The 21,487-nt window shown below is 38.2% G+C and overlaps 1 protein-coding gene across 1 annotated transcript in view; it reads right to left on the reverse strand.

The window, feature by feature from the left end:
* The window catches only part of gabbr2 (gamma-aminobutyric acid (GABA) B receptor, 2), an 899,531-nt gene that overhangs the window by 237,422 nt on the left and 640,622 nt on the right, over positions 1-21,487 (reverse strand). The window contains exon 8 of the mRNA XM_039736684.1: positions 13,232-13,292. Coding sequence (XP_039592618.1) covers positions 13,232-13,292 — 61 coding nt within the window. The remainder of the gene's footprint in view (positions 1-13,231; positions 13,293-21,487) is intronic.

Below are 21,487 nucleotides of genomic sequence, written 5' to 3' on the forward strand. Positions count from 1 at the left end.
AGGTTCGATCCTGGATGAGTCTGTTTTGTGAAGTGAGCTGCACGTATTCTTACTATTTTAGAATAAAAACATACATTTGATTCCAGTCTGTAACAGCCGGTGTAATTTATGATACTTGTAAAGGTTAGTTTTGTTTTATTTTATTTTTTTATTCAGTTTTATTCTCTCAGCCGCGTTCACGATCCCAAACCCTCACCCGCGCTGCATTTGACACTGCTGTTTTCACATAGACGCGCTATAACAGTAAAATCTATTTACTATTAAAAGAAAAGCATTTAGTATTTTCAGTTAGAGACTCTTTTAAAAATGATAGTGAAATAACTTTTGCTTTGTTTCTTGACTTCTATTTTTGCTTCCATAAATTTGGACCTTCTGCCCATCTAGTTGCTGCTCTGCTTTGCCCCTTATGCACTTTCCTCTTTTCAGAATACAGGAAGACACATTTATGAAGACTTTGGTGCAGGGATTTCTTCTCAGCCTCTTTGTTTTCACCTTCTATCATGGCAGCACTACTGATATGAGTCTGTGGGTCTCAACTGTTAATGGGCTTTCTGTAGTCTGCCTAAGGGTTAGTCAAAGAGCACCACACCCAGAAATAACCAGAAGGAAAATGATTTATTAGTTATCTTTTAATGAGAACTGTACTCTGTAATATTCAATATCTTATCTATTGTAACAGATCCCTTATTAAACCAGAACTTACTTTTTTTGGTTTTATTTTTCGTGTTCCTATTTATATATAATATTTTTGGGTAATTTTTTTTTTTTTTTAAAAGGCTCAGAAGTCGCTCCACACTTGCCGAACAGTGGGCACAGATTTCCTAATACAGAATTTTGAGCCATGAAAACTCTGATATGAAAAGGCAGCTTAATATCCATGGTATTAGTAATGGGCTTCAATCTTCATGGTTCCTTTCAAAAATCTACAATATATGAAACAGATCTAGGTTGCTTAAGTCGCAGAAGACAATACTTATCATACAGCCAGTTTATCACACATCAGGCATGACTAATACATAGGACAGGTGTGACAGTTGAGAGGAGCAATTAAATAAAAGTGACCCAACAATTTCATACTTCCCAGCTATGTAGCTGCAAACTCTGCCTGCCCCTGTTTTTCAACTGAAAACAAATTAGGGTGCAAAATTGTCAATTTTTTCACAAAACATTATGTGTGAAGAAGAGGAAAAAAGCCTCTAATAACAATGATTGCCTTAGTTCAATTCAGGTATTTATTTATATTATCCTCTGTTAAAAATGCAATATTAAGACACTTTGAATAAAATCTTAAATGGAATTATATTTAATAAACTGCAATAAATGTTTAAAAATAAGTAGTGAAATTAAAATCATGATAAATTAAAATCTCTGTACTCTATTAGTACTCCTGAATGAGCCCTCATCTACCATGATATTCAAGTCAACGTGTGATCCTCGAGCATCTCTGATGGTTCTCTTCTGCTGCTTCCTAATATTTATAGATGCTCAGTATAAAGGAGATAGCATGCTCACTAGTGTATTGAGTATGGCAGCGCCCATGCAGGCTGTGGCTTACAGAGCTCCTGAGTCTGCGGTGTTTAGTGTTAATCTTTGTTCATCTTTGTCAACTAGTATAAGAAAAGAAGTAGATTTAAGTGATAGTAGTATGCAGACATACATTTACAAGCGGCAAATCCTGCTCAATTTCTGAAGAAACTGCGTCGAAATATCCAGTGAGGTGACAGAGACATTCCGCAGCCTTTGCTTACTTCGGCAGCCTGAGAATCTGAGCTGGCGGAAACACAAGCGCAGTGATTGGAAGAAGGAAAACGAGGCTAAAAACTAACCCCACCAGACCTGCGATACTGTCCATGCTGCTCGCGAACGTCCAATTGCTGGACACCAAGCTGGATTACATAAAGCTAAAGAAAATCACATCCTGCCCACATCCCACTTAGCCTCAATGGTTTAGATGTGGAGACTGTTAGGAGTACCACGTTCCTCGATGTGCACATAACTGAGGAACTCACGTGGACACATAACACCTAATCACTAATCAGGAAAGCCCAGCAGAGACTACACTTCCTGAAGCGAGCAAGTCTTCCCCCTTCCATCCTCACCATGTTCTACAGAGGTACCATTGAGAGTGTTCTGACCAGCTGCATCACTGTCTGGTATGGCAACTGCAATATATCCAACCGCAAGTGCCTGCAAAGGATAGTGAAGACAGCAGAGAACATTGTTGGGGTGCCTCTCCCTTCACTACAGGACATATTTTACAAACGCAGTGTCCGCAAGGCCTACAGCATTGTGCAGGACCCCTTACACCCCTCACATGGACTTTTCACACTTCTGCCATCCAAAAAAACATACTGCAGCATCAAAGCCAGATCTGCCAGGCTGCAGGATATTTTTTACCCCCAAGCTGTCAGACTCATTAACACCATGCTGCCCCCTGGGATCTTCCATACTGCTTCAACCACCTCTAAAACAGAACTTTTATACATGCAAGCCACTTTCCTGAAAAGACTAGCGTGCATGTAAAAAAAGAACTGAAAATCTCATAATGACCTTTAAGTATTTTGACATTCTTGATATCCTTCTGCTGTGAAACACTCTGACCTCTAATTGTTTACACATGTCTTAAACAACTATTAGCATACACTGATAATTTCTGTATTATCTACATCTATTAATTATTTATTTATTATATTACATATCTATTGACTATATTTATGTATCTAGATTGCAAATACCATACATTGCATCAATGTTCATATTGCTAACTACACGTCAGTATTGCTGCTACTTCTTTGTCTTGTCTTTGCACAATGTTTTGACTTGTTTGTGTTTTAATTTTAAATTAAAATTTTAATTCTATTTTTAATTTATTATTTGCATGTCATGTTGTTATACTGTGGACCCTGAGCTTCGCAATTTTGTCTATCTGTATACTTGTATATGGTTGAGATAACAATAAAGTTCACTTTGACTTTGATGAGCAAGCCCCTTTGATTTTGCTTCTCCTCGAGCTCTGCAAAAGCATGGAAATGTTTGTTAACATTGCCGAACTCTGTGACATGCACTGAAGTCAGTGGGGAAGGAGAAACTTAACTAGTTTTGAGTGGATTAAAATGGTGCAATGGTCAGTTAAGTGTCCCTGGGGGTTAGTGAAGCATCTGAAAACTTTGCTGTACCGATTATTGAGGCCAAATAGTGACCTGGATTGTGAGTGTGAGTGCTAAGCTCTTGGCCACAGTACCTCCCTGAGATACTATTAATAGAATTAAATATCAGAATGGTAACATTTCTTGTAGACAGTGGCAAACAGGAGGAACAAATTCATTAGAGATTTTTCCCCCCACAGAATTTAATAACAGTTACCTCTTTTGAACCGAAAAATACTTTGTAGTTTTTTTCTTTTTTTCTTGCCAGCTCACTGCCACTGCAGCCAAATAAATACAACACTAAAGCATGTGGATTCTTCACTCCTTTATGTGTACATCAAAAGCACAGCACTCTGGGTAATACTACTAAAGGGGTAGGCTCATGTATTACACACAGTTCACATACAAGTCCATACAAATAGACATCATCTTTAAGACATGAATACAGTTTTTGTCTATGTATGCATTTTGCAGTTAAATGTAATTGAAAGTTTTCCACTAATTTTAAGCATATCAGTAAAACAATTTTTATTAAATCCATAACAGCAAAGGAATTTAATCCGGTGTAGCAGTTGATCTGGGATATATTCAACTACTAGGATCAGCATTATTTAGTAAATTGTCTGTCTCATCTAACATTAGCTGCTAAAGCTCTGTAATGTCACATGGGCCTCGCAAAGCATCATGGGGAGCCGGGATAAAAAGTAATTCTGAGCCAACCACACACATTTTTTTTTCAGGAAAATATTTTGCAAACAAGGTCACCAGTAAGCCTAGCAAATTCACTGTGAAAAACGCTTTGGCAAATTTCACAGGTCAACATTATGCTTCCTGATATCCTTTATCAAGCAGAACATTAGTATCCTGATTCCTTTATTCAAACGTTGTTTTGCTACAATTGTCTCAAAGACAATGTCAGAATGAAGAGATGTAGCTAAATTTGTGATACAATCTAGATATCAATATTTCTTTAATCTAAGTCAAGGTAGTAAAGGCACAATGAAATAATCCTGAAGTTGATGCCAGTATATCACAGCACACTTGCACAAAAGCCCTCTTAGTCACTCACACACCGAGCCAACTTAATTTCACTAAACACCTAATCATATCACCTTTAGGACATGTAAGATGAACTAAATGGGAAAGCTTATATGTGCTAGTACACTGATATGATTAGATGGATTCTGTTGAATGAACTAATGTCCCAGATGACTGGGGACTCTGCCCAGCCGGGACGCCTGGATAGTCCTCAAGATGGATGATACCTCCCCTGGGCCACAAGAGGGCAGCCGTCCGGGTCTGTTTGGGGGCCACGGGAACAAAGCTGGGACGCTTACCCCTACGGGAGGACGTGGCCACCGCCAGGGGGCGCCCAGACAGTTAGGGAATCCTGGATGGCAGCACTTCCGCCACACCAGGATGTGCTGCCAGAAGTAATCCCAGGGGCACCCAGAGTGCTTACAGGTGCTCTTCTGACACACCAGGAAGTGACGTCAGGTGGAGCACCTGGGGCTCATCCGGGTCATGATAAAAGGGGCCGCCTCCCACCAGTATACGAGCCAGAGTTGGGAGAAGGAGACGAAGCTTGTGAGGAGAGGAGAGGAGGTCAAGAGAGAAAGAGAAGAGAAAGAAGAGGAGAAAGAGAAAGAGAGAACGGAAGAGAGTTGGAGGATGAAGGCATTGTGGTGCTGTAAAGAAAAATAAAGAACTGTGTTTTGGACATTCTGGTGTCTGTCTGTCTGTGTCCGGGGGTATGCTTTCCTCAACTAAATAAATCATTCAATTACAATACTATGGTATTATTTAATAATCTCAAAGAAGACATAACACATTATGTCAAAATGACATTCTCTAATGTGTAAGACTAAATACTTGCTAACAAAACTATTGCCTGTTATTCCTAGAATTCTTTATATAGCAGACATGCCAGATGTTGGCACTTCAGTAACACCTATACAAGTCTTTTCATTTGAAGGTATTTGTGATTACAAATATTGACATGCATCTAGGATTGTGTCTTTACTATTATTACTTTTAGCTTATTCATATATTTTTGTAGCAACATTAAGATTTTGAAAATTTAAAAATGAAAACATTAAAGACTACCACTTCTTCAAGCAAATTGATCCAGACTGAATTTAAACAATATCTGAATGGTTGGGCTATTAAAAACACTTGTCTTGATTAAACTACCTGATTATATAATGTACAGTCCAATTTATATTTAAGTAATTGCTACTCAGCAAGCATTATGTCTGTGTTTTCAAGCTTCTAACTTTACTATGTATCTATATATATAATTCACTAAGGGCACGCAAGACAGTGAAAGCAAGACAAAGAGCCACGCCCGCCAACTCACAGAGCCCAGCCGGCCATCTCTAAGACCATGGGATACGCTCGACAGAGTCCCGCCCGCAAACTCTAACCCTCCTACCGCGTCATGGGATATGCATGACAGAGCCACGCATGCCAACTGTAACCGTCCTCCTGCATCCAGCGTCACTCTCGAGGCATGTGCACTGCCTGCTCATGTACCCGCACGCAACAACTCACCAAACACAGCCTCAGTCGCTTTCATCTGTGCAAAAGTCCACATGCACCTCTGAGCCACGTTGACATTTCAGCGCATGCAAGACAGAGAGCCACGACCGCCAACTCACAGAGCCTCGCCCGCCAACTCACAGAGCCTCGCCCGCCAACTCTAACCCTCCTCCCCTGTCATAGGGAATGCACGACAGAGACCCGCCCGCCATTTGCTAAGGGCACGCAACACATACGCAAAACAGAGAGCCACGCCCACCAACTCACAGAGCCCCACCCGGCAACTGTAAGACCATGGGATACCATGGGATACGCAGGACAGGGCCAGGCCTGCCAACTCCTCTGATGGCAAATAAAGAGCATTACAAGAAGTACATACTACGGTAGGTAGGCCAATGTTATGTTCTTGAACGGAATGACGGTATCTTCTTGAAAAGCAGCGTAAAACTGAATGCGATGACTGTGCATGGGGTTTGCGAGTTGACACTGAAAGGAATTGGAATGAGTTTGTAAGTGCTTCTTGAGCACACGAGTTGTTTTGAACCATTGCTGGCAATGTTCACATTGCATAATTCGTTCAGTGGAGTGTGATTTTAAATGTGCGTTAAAATATCTCTGCAGTCAGAATGTTTTTGAGCAAATAGTGCATTGAAAGACCTGTGTGGAATGCGTTTGTTCAGTGGAGTGTGTGTTTAAATGTGCTTTGAGATATTTCTGGAACGTGAAGGTTATTGAGCAAATGTTGCATTGAAATTCCGGTGTGAAATGTGTTTGTAAATGTTTTTCAGTAAGAGGATAGTGGGAAGGTGATGTCACATCAGCATAGCTGCAGACAAATGTTTGTGTTGAATGGATTTGCACATGGTTGAGGAGATCCGTCTCTGTAATGGCGCTAGACTTTCTGTTACCAGCATTCACCGCATTGTACTGGAGTGTAAGACTATCACATCTGCTACCTCACAAACTGTCCTTATTCCCTGGATTTCACTGACCCCATCAGATTCAAATTTGCCTTTTACTTTTACACGCAATTTCCTGTTAGATTGGCGTTTGCAATGACTATTAATAAGGCACAGGGCCAAATTTTCAAAAAGATATGCCTGTATTTGCCAAAACCAATTTTCACTAACGGACAATTGTATGTTGGTCTCTCCAGAGTTCCATCTTTTCATTCACTGACAGTTGTATCCTCAAACCCTCCCCATTCGGACAACTGTGTCTTTCAGGAAGTGTTCACTCATCAATAAATAATTATATGCGGGGTATGCTACACTGCGGGTTGGCTAATATTTTATATTATTTGACGCGCTTGCATGACAGAGGGTCACCCTCCAGGTTGCTCCCAGGTAGTAATTCCACTCTGGGTGGAGAGGGGACGCTGTTGCTATCTATGTCATTTTCCTTTGCCTCCACATTGCCGAGAAACCACCCGGTGAGGGCAGTTGACCCCGCCCCTTCCAATCCCAGGATCATAAAAGCCCAGCTGCCTTAAAGGAGACATCATTTACTGACTGAAAACTTCAAGAAATGGAGCTCCTTCCAACTCCAAGCAAAGTGATCAAAGAAGCCTTAAGAGACAACGATTCTGGTATATTGAACGCTAGACAGCAACTCTTTTTGTTTGTATTTGTCCTACTGCATGCTATTTTTGCTTAAGTTTGGAAGTAAATGGGGATGGCCGGGTTGGTGCCCTAATATTTGTCTTTTCATTTGACCTGTCTCTCTCTCAGATAACCAACCACACATTTAAATATAAAGCAGTCTGTTCAAACAAAATGTTTTGAAATAGCTACAGCTACATACTGTACAGTACAAAAATGAAAGAAAATCCAGGTGGTATCCTCAATAAAAAAATGTAAAAATTTCATCATCCATGCAATTATGATAGACAGTAAACAATAGAAACTTAAACAATGAGCATACACACCTATTAAAGAAAAAGGAATAATGCTAGATCATTTCTATAAAAGTAAAGAACACATAAATAATTGAATAGTGATTTGAAATTCTATAGTTAGCACAAAGCAATACACATACATTACATCTACTAAAATAACAAACACCTTAAAAAATAGCAATAATTTGCCAAATTAAATTATTATTTTGAAATTATATGAGCAAAAATGCCAAATTATTTATTGTCTAATATTATGTTATCCTTACTATCCTGTATGTGTATTAGCACATACAAGTAAGAACTTCACTATGCTTTATACGTGTGGTAATACTGACCTATGAGTGAATCTATACACCTACGAAACATGTAAAAAGGAGCAATTACCTTAACAAGAGAGACCACATCTCTCTATCATAAAAAAAAATCTCGAGATGAGATGAGACTATTTCCAAGAGATTTTTTCAAGTCCCGCGAAACGAGTTTATAGCCCACGGACCTCTCACCTTTCATTCATGTGAATGCTTTATTCAGACACAGTTCCTACGCTCTCACCTCTTATAAATTTTTATGTTTTCCTCACTTTAAGTTCCCAATAAAAGAAGACTCATTATGTCTAAATCTTAATGAAGGGTTACCAACAGAAGAAATGAGTACATGGGCAATCCTATGCACCAAGAAACAATTAAGTCAAATACATACATTTACATGAAAACTGTTGATCAGTTACACTGCAAACTGGTTAAATGCCTATTGATAGACTAGGCTGAAACAATTGGTGTTGATTTTGCACAAGATGAAAACATCAGCTTACAATATCCCGCAGAATATCTACAACCATTAACACCATCCGGTCTTCCACTGGCCAAATTACTGTTGAAAGAGGGATGTATCGTAATGTTATTGCATAATTTATGTATGAGTGATGGGCTATGCAATATAACAAGGTTAGTTGTATTCAAAATTGGTCGAACAATTCTGATATGTAAAAGTTTATTAGGCGACAAGAAAGGTAATGTAGTACATCTTCCATGGTAAACATTAGACACCAAAGGCTATCTTGCTATGCCATTTGTATTAAAATGCTTACTGTTTCCCGTTAGAATAGCTTTTGCTATGACAATTAATAAATCACACGGACAAACATTCCAAAAAGTCAGTTTATTTATTTTTTAGAGAGAAAGAAACGATATTCACTCACAGACAGTTTTACTGTAAAAGTGTAAGTTTAAAAAGTATTTGCATGTTAATTTCAAGGCCAAACGAAAAAGTATAACACAACATGAAACATCATTTTCTTTCAATTTATTATGTTTTACTGTTTTTTACTATGGTTACTTACTCACTGTAATGTAAAATAGTTAGGTCTATTGTGTATATGTAACAATTCCCATGAAAATAAATTGTTAATCAACTTCCCCATACGCGAGTGGCAGAGCCATGAAGTGGCTAGTGTGTAGCTACCGCACGGGGGTTAGAAAATGAAGCGAGCAGGGGCAGAGCCCACTAGTTTAAAATAATTAAATTAACACAATAATGAAAAATAGCCGAAGCCTGCCGTAGCATACGGTGGTGTAAGAATAGGAACGGAAAACGGTGAGAAAGGAATTCAGTACAGTATAACAAAGGCTTAGGAAACCACCGTCGCAGTATAACGAAAATAGTAAGGAGCAAAACCAATGCCAGTGGTTGAGAGAGTACCTTCCTGTAGCAGGCTACGGAAAACATAGACATATATAGATAGACGCCACATTCACTGTGTTGCCCAGTCAACACGATAAGTCAGCGTGTCCGCCCTATTGCGAGTGGTAAAAGTGCCATTTAAACTAATACAGGTAGACGTGGAAACCAGGTTTTCTGATGAAAAAACAATAACGTTTTAAACAGTATAATTTACATACCACAGATTTTGGCGAATCGTTTACATGCAATTATTTATATCCATTTATACACTAAGAATGGCAATTATTAAATAATAATTATTATTATTATTATTATTATTAAATAATTCCTCCCGTATAAGTAACTTTTCTCGGACTGCTTTCTTCCATGTCCGAAACATTTCTAGACTTCGTCCTGTTCTTACGCAACACTGTACTGAAGTATTGGTTAATGCCCGAGTCACCTCACGTATAGATTACTGTAATGCTATTCTATCTGTCATCCCACAAAAATGTATCCATCGCTTACAATTTATTCAAAATTCTGCTGCCAGGACAATAACCTGCTGTTCTAAATCCACTGAACATACTACACCTTTTCTCTCTCAACTTCACTGGCTCCCTGTTAACTACAGAATAAAATACTAAATACCGCTCTTAACATTTAAAGCTCTCCACAACCTCACTGATCCCCTACAGATTGACACTCGTCTCGCTCACTCTGATTCTCATCTGCAGCTGTACTTTCTGTACCACACATCAAACTCTGTGCTATGGGAGCTCGAGTGTCTCTCATAGTGCCCCTCAACTTGGGAATTCTCTTCTCTCTCATACTGTATACATCAGCTCGATTCAATAACACATTTTAAAACTACCCTCAAAACTAATCTTTTTAAACTGGCATACCAATTGTGAATTTTGCACTGTTACTGCCAGTTATCTTTGTTTGTTTGCTAATTTTTGCTGTTTGATCAAGAGCGACGGTGGACGCGGAAGTAGGATTAGAGATGGCGGGCGGGGCTCTGTCACACATATCCCATGGTCTTAGAGTTGGTGGGCGGGGCTCTGTGAGTTGCCGTATGTGGCTTTCTGTCTTGTATGCGCTCTCTGTCTTGCTTGCCCTTAGTTAGAGTTGCCGGGCAGGCTTTGGCGGGCGTGGCTCTCTGTCTTGTGTGCGCTCTCTGTCTTGCTTGCCCTTAGTTAGAGTTGGCGGGCGGGGCTCTGTCGAGCGTATCTCATGGTCTTAGAGGGCGGGGCTCTGTGAATTGGAGGACGTGGCTCTGTCTTGCGTGCGTGGCTCTCTGTCCTGCTTGCGCTCACTGTCTTGTGCTCACTGTCTTGCATGCCCTTAGTGAATTATATATATAGATGCTTACTTACTTTGACCCACATTTATCAAAATTTTGTTCACAGATATGTCACTTTTGTCAGTATGAACACTGGACTACACACAGTATTCTTGCCTGAATCTGCTTTCCTTGCATTACATGTCCTGACACTATACATAGTGAAATAACAAAACTGGAGTAGCATGTTCTAGTTTGCTCTAGCAGACTGCACACTCTGAGTACTATGCTGTAGTATACAGTAATCCCTCGCTATATCACACTTCGACTTTCGCGGCTTCACTCTATCGCGGATTTTATATGTAAGCATAACTAAATATATAATGCGGATTTTTCGCTGCTTCGCGGGTTCTGCGGACAATGGGTCTTTTTACTTCCTCAGTTGGTTTGCCCAGTTGATTTCATACAAGGAACGCTATTGGCAGATGACTGAGAAGCTAACCAATCATAGCACGCAGTTAAGTTGTCCTGACTGAGAAGCTAACCAATCAGAGCACCCAGTTAAGTTCCTGTGTGCTGAATGCAGTGTTAACCAGGAAGTCTCGTCTCGCTCATTCAGCATCAACGTGTTTCGATGCGTAAAGAGTTAACTTTTGTGCATAGTCAAGCCCTTCATTATGGCTTCAAAACTATCTGCTCCTGCTACTGCTTCAATGAGGCTATGATTATTTTTATTTAAAAAGTAGGAAAGGAATATAAGATCTACGGCCGCAGTGTCCTTTTAACCAGGGTGCAAAACAAGTTTTAAGTGTATGTAATAAGGCAGTAGTCTGGATGGAATCTGCTTTAGGGATTTGGATTGAAGTCTGCCGGAAGAAGAACAACGGCAGTGCTACACAATCGCCTGAAGTGGCTACTTTGGAAGAGCTGTAACGCTCTCCTTTGTTGTGCAGTAAAATTAAACTCATTGTTATCGGACAAGTCATCGTGTCATTGTTGGTGAGTAACTATAATTAATTTTCTACTTACAGTACTTAGTACATGTACGTACGTTTAGTGTCACTGTACACACATTTACTGTATACTATTTTTCTTGCATTGTACGTATTTATTGCTGGTGGCCTGTCTATCGTAATGGCTGTAACATATGTGATATCGGAGACGCTCGATATCTTTAAAATAATATTTAGGTTTTACTGTATATAAACAGTGTGTTTACATACATAATTTTAATGAATCTTACCTAATATCTAAGAGAATACAAAGGGTTTATGCTGTATAACTGTGCAAGGAATATTTATAAACAGTGTGAGAGAGTTTATAAGGGCTTAAAATATATAAAAATAACCATACAAACATATGGTTTCTACTTCGCGGATTTTCACCTATCGCAGGGGGGTCTGGAATGCAACCCCCGCAATCGAGGAGGGATTACTGTAATGTATTTTTGTAAACCACTACCACCATTTATTCCTTCAAACATTCCATGTTTTAAACTTCAACAGAGCATGTGAAAATAAGTCAAACTAAATTTTTTTAACTTAAATTTTAAATTATTTTTCAAATAAGTTTAATGTAATGTAATGTTTCACTAAGCAGTTGCCTGAATAAGAATTAGGTAGATGTAAAACTGAAAATTTTTCTGCATTTCTTTCTCTTCTCCATTCATCTCTATTGGCTTATCAAACTTATCAATTTATGTACGTTTACAAGCCTTAAGTTTTACTCCGTTGGCCATGCTCTTTCTTTCAGGGGTGGGGGTCGACTTGTTCTTAATCTTACTTTTTGTAAAAATTGATTGATTTGTATGGAATGATTACAATAAAATTAATACAAAAATAAAAAAAAAACTGAAAATTTAAGTAACAGGCAGAAAGAAAGTGTGTCAATTTCTAATTTGTCATTGTAATATTCACTGTATTACAAGGGAATTGATACCTGCATTTGTTTGTGGCCATATAAAGCATACAATAAACTCTTAAATTAAGTATAAGGCTCCATGACAACAAAAGTAGTTTTGACATAAAAAATGTCCATATTACAGAATTGCAATAAATTCTGTGTTCCTTACTACATATATAACCCTAAATGTTTACAATATATATAACTGTAATTTCATTCAGGAAAATACCCTTTTAGTTCCAAATCAAATTAAAAACCAGCTGATTTCTTTAAAATCAAAAAGACAAGTAAAGAACAAAAAGAAAATTAAACATGAAAACATATTGACTTAAAGGGCCAAACTATTTAGTGTGTTGCCCAATCTGTTAAATGGGATGTTTTCCTCACTTTACTAAATACAAATTCTTCTATGTAAACTTCTGTCTCTCTTCCAACATCTTAGTAGAGTCAGCAGCTTGTTTCTCCACAACAGGAAGTGGGCTCAAACCTGTCTCCTGTGGGAATGTTTCACTGACACTTTTTAGAGGAAAAGATCTCCTTTTTATGAGACATTAATGACTTTTTAGTTAGTCTGTCAATTCCAGTGAATTTAGTTCAGAACAACCAGTGCATTTACATGATTTCATATTCTTGTCATGCCCTGTCCGCCTTTACTGGAAAATATGTGTTTTCCTCTTTTAGCCCATTAGGGGCATTACCCTTGTTCCGTACCTCACAGATGGCACCTATGCCATTGATCCTTTATCATCAGCAGAAAGACAGAAATGAAGACATGCACCAAGAAGAACAAGTATACTGTACCTTGAAACTGTGTGAATTTGATTGTTCCCATTCGCTCTCCGTTTTTGAACATGACCTGGCCCTGTAAGTAAAAAACATTGCAGGCAAATTTACAAATAAAAAAACTGAAATAATAAACTTAAAATAATAAGCCTTACTCTTGCCTAGGGAATAAAATGCATGCTTACAGTGACTGTAGTTGGCCATTTATTTTTTAGTACAGTATTATGGTGTGCTTATCTAAGGATAACAACATAAACTAAAACAGATTAATAATATCTATTAAAACTAAAGTGTAGAATAGAATAAGGTAAAGGAAGCTAAAATATCTCACACAGCACCCAGTTTAATTTACAAAAAGTAATCTGACAAAGTAACAATTTTTTCTATAGCACGTTCTCATACAAGATAGTAGCTCAAAGTGCTTTACAGTAAGTTAAGAAAAAAATTACAATTACAAAGGATAACTAAATAAAATGAAATGCAAAAATAATAAAATAATATGATAAATAAATGCAAACTTACATAATATAAAGTTGAAATAATTCATTTATTTTCTTTTTTGCAAAACTTAACACAAATATCTGAAGCTGACTCTCCAACCCTAATATATAAATCATCTCCATATACAGTATATAAAATCCAATGTCTGTCCACTTTTCACGAGGGTACTACTTAATGGATTTAGATCGGGTTTTTTTCTATAATTTGCTTGAACATTCCAGTTGATTTTGTGACTGCTCTCATCGTCAGCAGGGAGGCACCCCAGCAGTTGACAGTGCAATAGAAGTAAGACATTGTTGATTGCTAAGTGACATATAATCAAAGGATGTATCAGCCTTCAGGTGGCTAGGATATTCTTGAATATCAAAGTAGCATTTAGATCTGGGTTATATTTGAGGACACCCTTATGTTGTTCAGAGCGAAAATAGTGAGTGATGCAAAAGAATGACTGGCAGTGTAGTCGTCACGCATATGTACATACAGGTGCCGGTCATAAAATTAGAATATCATGACAAAGTTGATTTAGAGTGAAACTTGTATATTAGATTCATTCATTACACACAGACTGATGTATTTCAAATGTTTATTTCTTTTAATTTTGATGATTATAACTGTCAACTAATGAAAGTCCCAAATTCAGTATCTCGGAAAATTAGAATATTGTGAAAAGGTTCAATATTGAAGACACCTGGTGCCACACTCTAATCAGCTAATTAACTCAAAACACCTGCAAAAGCCTTTAAATGGTCTCTCAGTCTAGTTCTGTAGGCTACACAATCATGGGGAAGACTGCTGACTTGACAGTTGTCCAAAAGACGACCATTGACACCTTGCACAAGGAGGGCAAGACACAAAAGGGCATTGCTAAAGAGGCTGGCTGTTAACAGAGCTCTGTGTCCAAGCACATTAATAGAGAGGCGAAGGAAGGACAAGATGTGGTAGAAAAAATTGTTCAAGCAATAGGGATAACCGCACCCTGGAGAGGATTGTGAAACAAAACCCATTCAAAAGTGTGGGGGAGATTCACAAAGAGTGGACTGCAGCTGGAGTCAGTGCTTCAAGAACCACCACGCACAGACGTATGCAAGGCATGGGTTTCAGCTGTCGCATTCCTTGTGTCAAGCCACTGTTGAACAAGAGACAGCGTCAGAAGCGTCTCGCCTGGGCTAAAGAGAAAACTGCTGCTGAGTGGTCCAAAGTTAAGTTCTCTGATGAAAGTAAATTTTGCATTTCCTTTGGAAATCAAGGTCCCAGAGTCTGGAGGAAGAGAGGAGAGGCACAGAATCCACGTTGCTTGAGGTCCAGTGTAAAGTTTTCACAGTTAGTGATGGTTTGGGGTGCCATGTCATCTGCTGGTGTTGGTCCATTGTGTTTTCTGAGGTCCAAGGTCAACACAGCCGTCTACCAGGAAGTTTTAGAGCACTTCATGCTTCCTGCTGCCAAAACTACCAGTACCTGGTTTAAGGACCATGGTATCCCTGTTCTTGATTGGCCAGCAAACTCGCCTGACTTTATCCCCATAGAAAAATCTATGGGGTATTGTGAAGAGGAAGATGCAATATGCCAGACCCAACAATTCAGAAGAGCTGAAGGCCACTATCAGAGCAACATGGGCTCTCATAACACCTGAGCAGTGCCACAGACTGATCGACTCCATGCCACGCCGCATTGCTGCAGTAATCCAGGCCAAAGGAGCCCCCAACTAAATATTGAGTGCTGTACATGCTCATACTTTTCATGTTCATACCTTTCAGTTGGCCAACATTTCTAAAAATCCTTTTTTTGCATTGGTCTTAATTGATACTCTAATTTTCTGAGATACTGAATTTGGGACTTTCATTAGTTGTCAGTTATAATCATCAAAATTAAAAGAAATAAACATTTGAAATACATCAGTCTGTGTGTAATGAATGAATCTAATATACAAGTTTCACTTTTTGAATGTAATTACTGAAATAAATCAACTTTGTCAAGATATTCTAATTTTATGACCGGCACCTGTATGTGACTAGGATCTGTGTGTTTGCGTGTGTATGTATATGTGTGTTAACCTTAAGGTGTGAGTGTAAATCAATCCAGTAATGAACTGGAACAGTGAATTCTAATCATCCCATAATAATGCAGTGTGATATCATTACATTGTCTTATACGATATTCAGGTGTAGTGTGATCATTGTTCTAGCTTTCGGATAAACTTGATGTGCACTTCATGCTTTGTTTGATGAAGAAATCTTTGAGATTGATGTAAAGGTCATTATTGTCACAATTATAGAAATTCCTGTGGCACAGGCACAGTGAAATTCTAACTTGCATGTGATAATCATCATACAAGGCTCATTTCGACTACTAAGGTTTTAACTTGTGCTTTGAATCATCAACAACATTATTTTTATTTTGTTTTGGAATTAGATGTCAGATAGTTTGATATCCACGTACCAGCCTTAGACTGTCTCTTGACTTTTTTTAGGCTCCTCCCTCCCCTCATATAAACAGTAAAATTAGCGGGACCACTTGCTGTGCCTTCACAACATATATCTTTCCTTGTTTTAATTTTGTTTTTGCCATGCTTCTGCTTTTTCCTCTCTGAAACGCTGGTCAGATGTCAGATATGCTTTCTCACGTTTCATTTGAAATGCAGAATTCTCTGTTAGCAGTCTAATTTAATTCAGGCCAGTTGCACACTGTGGCATCCTTGCTGACTTTAGAATTATACTAATAAGCCTACACCTTCCATTGCCATTATCGTTAGGATTTTTCAGTAAACGTTCTGCCAAATGACTTTTATTAAATCCACTGGAAAAGATTTAAGCAATGGAATGATAATTTCAGAATACAGCTGACCAAGGGGACTTAGAAGTTGAACTGAAAACCACCCTATATGTGTGTGTGTATACAAAACTATTATAATGTTTATGTTTCAACATTGTGTTGTGTATACTTTGCACTTTTTAACACTATACTTGTAATTATACTATACAGTATTTGACTCATAAATGGAAAAGTGGTTAATAAAAATGTATTTTAAACTGTAGCTTTGGAGGTGATCTCAATTGCACTAGCAGCAGGGAAGTTCATTAAGGAGCTTGAAGGTCTGAAGAGCAGCAGTGTACTCACGAATAAACAAATATTGGTAAGTGAGTTAGAGCTGAATGTAAAATTTTGTGAGGTGTCACAATTTCTCATTTACAGCAAGGACCAGGAAATTATATTCTTGCTTCTAGTCAAAAAAAGCAATTAACTTGGGGAGCAATAAACATTTGAATAAAGCACATAGTGCAAAACACGTTGGGGGAGAAAGAAAGAGTAAGCAATTTAAACAGCAGACATGTTATCTATAGGCGGGAGACAATTAGTAAAGTTACAGTTAGTCTACATGGTAAAAATGAAATTGAAAGGAGATAAAGCCAGAAATGAGTGATGAAACTAACAAGGTTGCATCTCTAAATAAAGCAACTATGTCTGGAGTATACTTAATTTGTAGAAGGATGCAACTTAGATCAGGTTGGCAGTAGGGCTGTAATTGGTAGACCTTAACTGTACATCAAAAGAACACCCATTGATTGCACACTGACCTTTTAAAAATGTTAACAAAATATGGTTCTTCCCTACTTTTTGTTCTTTATAGTCTTCCAAAATACAATCATCTTTTTAAGTAATCTAAATGAACTACCGACTCACTTAAACCTGCATCAACATTACTACATTTTTCTTTTAGAAACACCAACATTAGTCTGCATTTTCACATTTCATCCACACTACAAACCATTTTTAGTTCTGAAAACTGATTTTTTTTTAAAAAAAGAAGTTTTATACTTCACAAAATACCAGTAGTGTGGACAGGTGAAAATGCAGGGCTTTGAAAATACAGATACTAATTGTGCTCATATTGCCCTTTTCTGACTGGTTCCTGCTAATTACAACTTCTCATTTTCTGATTGGTCAATCTTCATGGAACCAATTGTATCAAAAGTCACCTTGGATAAAGGCATCAACCAAACAAGTAAATCTGATGTCATTGCAGTTTCAGCTGGATACAAATTCTGCTGCAAAAGTCCTTATACAGACCCACAACATTTAGCAGATTACATCTGTTGTGTTTCACCTTCACTGGCTACCTGTGCTGTATGGGATCTATTATAAAATCTTTTTATTAACTTCCATAATCACTATGCTTCTGTCCACCCACTAAGGACGACTGATGCTGGAAATCATGTGCCCCACACTAACTTGTACTCTATGAGTGACAGAGCCATTAGCTGTATTGTACCCAGGCTTTCGAATGGCTTCCCTAAATTAATTAGATCCATTCATCCGTCTAACTACAGGGTCACGGGGATCTGCTGGAGCCAATCCAGCCAACACAGGGCGCAAGGCAGGAAACAAACCCTGGGCAGAACGCGAGCCCACCGCAGAATTGAATTAGATTTCCTATCTAAATTAATTCTTTCAAAAGACAACTAACAAGTCATTCTTACCCTTTTTACTTAGTTTACCACTTCTGTCCAAATGCTCAGAATGATACAGGACATCATGGCTTATGTTATTTATTCATGGTTTGTATTATTTTGTATTTGTATTTTTTATTCCAATTTATCGTTTCTTATTCTACTTCTGAGCTTTGTGTTTTCTGTATCTATCTTTTATTTGGGATTTTGTGGTAGTATTTTATATTTAGTGTTGTTTATTTTATCTTTTACTGAGCTTTTAATTCTATTGTTCTTGTTTTTTTACATTTCTGTGAAGTGCTTTGAGCATGAGAAACTATATAAAGGGCATGTATTTTACTATTATTATTATTACTGTTATTATTATTGTTATTATTGGTAGAAAAGCAACTGCGATGAAAATCAGGTAAAGTAGACTAACACAACAAAATGTATTGAAAGTGAAAAATACTGGCGTTCTTCTTATCCATAGTTACATTATTCAGTAATTATTAGCAAAGTTGATTTGAAAGAATGAAGGTGCTTCTGCCAATTCAGACTAAGCATCTCCTCCATTGAATCAAATTAAGAAAGATGTACAGCATATGTTTGTATGTGTATAGGTTTATATATTTTGTCTTTGAAATGAGAAACAGGTTCATTTGTCAAAAAATTCCATTTTGTTTTATTTTATGAACACAGCAAACTATCCATCCATCCATCCATTTTCTAACCCGCTGAATCCGAATAGGGTCACGGGGGTCTGCTGGAGCCAATCCCAGCCAACACAGGGCACAAGGCAGGAACCAATCCTGGGCAGGGTGCCAACCCACCGCAGGACACACACAAACACACCCACACACCAAGCACACACTAGGGCCAATTTAGAATCGCCAATCCACCTAACCTGCATGTCTTTGGATTGTGGGAGGAAACCGAGTGCCGGAGGAAACCCACGCAGACACGGGGAGAACATGCAAACTCCACACAGGGAGGACCCGGGAAGCGAACCCGGGTCTTCTAACTGCGAGGCCACACAGCAAACTAAAACAATTAAATTAATTGCAACTAAGCAAAGTGAAAGAGAAAAAATTGAGACATTGTACTGTAGAAAAAGCACCTAAGGCCTGTTTCCTGAAGAGGCATTAGCTCTCTTGGAAATGTGTTCTTTTGAAATTGTGGCATATTAAATAACTAAACAATATCATAATATACCAGAAAAGGCGATATCCTTCCCATCGTGATTACGGCGGTACAAGAATCACATGAGAAAAAATATCTTTTAGCTTACATTTACTGACGGTTAACGCGGTTACAGATGGGAGGCATATGGACAGACTTTATCCAGGTGGGAATCTGGATCAACACAGGCTGCCATTTCTCGTCCCCACGCTGGGAGGTTTTTCGAACTTTGTCGACACAGCCTCCTAGGGTCTGGCTGCTGTCCAAGCCTTTATACTGTTCTTCTTCAACTTGCTGGTCTTCTCTGTCTCCAAACAAGGGCTGAATTGCTCCTCCACAAAACACAGAAATATCATAGTGCTTACATGCCGGTTCTCATTCTCCCAATAAGGAAAGAAGATTTTGTGCTGACAGAGGATAGAAATACCCTATTCTGTGTTTAAGCTGACTATACAAACCTCCAGTTGTCTGTGGCTATCTAATCCAATGCTTGGCTAGCAATTCTAACTGCTGAGCCCCTGTGTGCCAAATTTAACATGCACATGTGAATAAAACTCATAACAGTATTGTCCAGATATAGTGACATAAAGAAAAATGTAGTATAACAAGGCCATATATTAATTAGAGTACATTGATGCAAGAAAAATGGCTTAATGCAGAATACTGCACTCTGATATATTCTATCATGTGAGTTCTCCTTGAAAAGCATAATCTAGGCCCACAAATATACATTTTTTGTAGGCACTGTGGTATAGTGGTTGAACCCAAATTAAAGTCTTACCCCAGTAACAATCAATGTGAATTTAACAAGTTCATCTATAAAGGATTTCTCCCAGCACATTACTTTCCTCCCAGATCCCAATCATGCATTTTCTAGGTTGATTGGTGACTCTGTGTGGAGTTGGCATAGCTTCCTGTCTTCATGGGAAAGTGATGGTTGTACAATTAAAAAAAAAAACAACAATTTTTGTTCAACTGTAGTACCTGTACAAAAAGACTGTCATGTTGTACAAAGTGCTTTATTCCCTTTTTCCTATTCAAGCACTATAACAAGTTAAATCTACATATCAGTCAGAATACTCATGCTAACCCCTCTGATCCCTTCCCAAGTGCCCCTCAAAACAAAAGTATAAGATGATGTTATGATGATTAAAGTCCTTAGCCTTGAGCTGTTCAGTTTGAATCCACTACAGATAATTAAACAAAAACTTGGCAGTGACTGAACAGGACACTGGCTGGAAAGGTGGCTATAGACGCACAGAACTTGGCTTTCATCATCCAGTGCATCTACCAAGTAGCACAAGAGTTGCTCACCTCCCCCAAAAAAGTCTAAAGAAAAAAGATGGTATTTCAAATATGCCATATCTAACACAATGGATTGATAAGGTCCAAACAGACACAGATAATCTCATTCAAAGTAAAAAAAAATAGTAAGGGTTAAATAGGAATGAAATGAGTTCGTGCAAGGACCACTCATTTTACATTTACTTATTTGGCTGACACCTTTATCCAAGGCGATTTACAACATTTATGATACAATTGGTTACATTTCTTTTGATTTTCCAATTGGAGCACAGGCAGGTCATGTGACTTGCTCTGGGTCACAGAGTGTGAGTAGTGGGATCTGAACCCTCAGCATCAGGGTTTGAAGTCCAAAGCCTTAATCATATATATAAAAGGTAAGGATGTAATCCCGGTTTGCACACTCTCCTAAATACAGGAGACATAGCCTTTCTGGCAGCACAATATTCTTTTTATTTTTAAAAAATGTGCAAAAACTGCTGAGCTCCAGTGTTTGCTTTGTTTTTCTGGGGTATTGAGTGTTGCTTGATGTAAGAAAATAAAATGAAGTTAAATGATTGTAGCACAAGGCTGCAACATAGTAAAATGTGAACACAGTGAAGGGGTCTGAAAACTTTCTGAATCCACTGTGTGTGTGTGTGTGTGTGTATAAGTATACAGTACATATATATAATATATATAATAATATATAATATAATAATATATACACATACACACACATACATAGTCATACATATATATCTTATATATAAACGTCTACGTGTGGAAGTGTGTGTGTCTGTCCGGCCTGGAAATTAGATGTGGAGTCGGGGTAAGAGCTCTGCCTCTGAGGAAACAGAAAACTAAATGTCTGTGTGTGTTTGTC

This window comes from Polypterus senegalus, chromosome 15 (genome assembly GCF_016835505.1).
Source record: "Polypterus senegalus isolate Bchr_013 chromosome 15, ASM1683550v1, whole genome shotgun sequence".
Lineage (NCBI taxonomy): Eukaryota > Metazoa > Chordata > Cladistia > Polypteriformes > Polypteridae > Polypterus > Polypterus senegalus.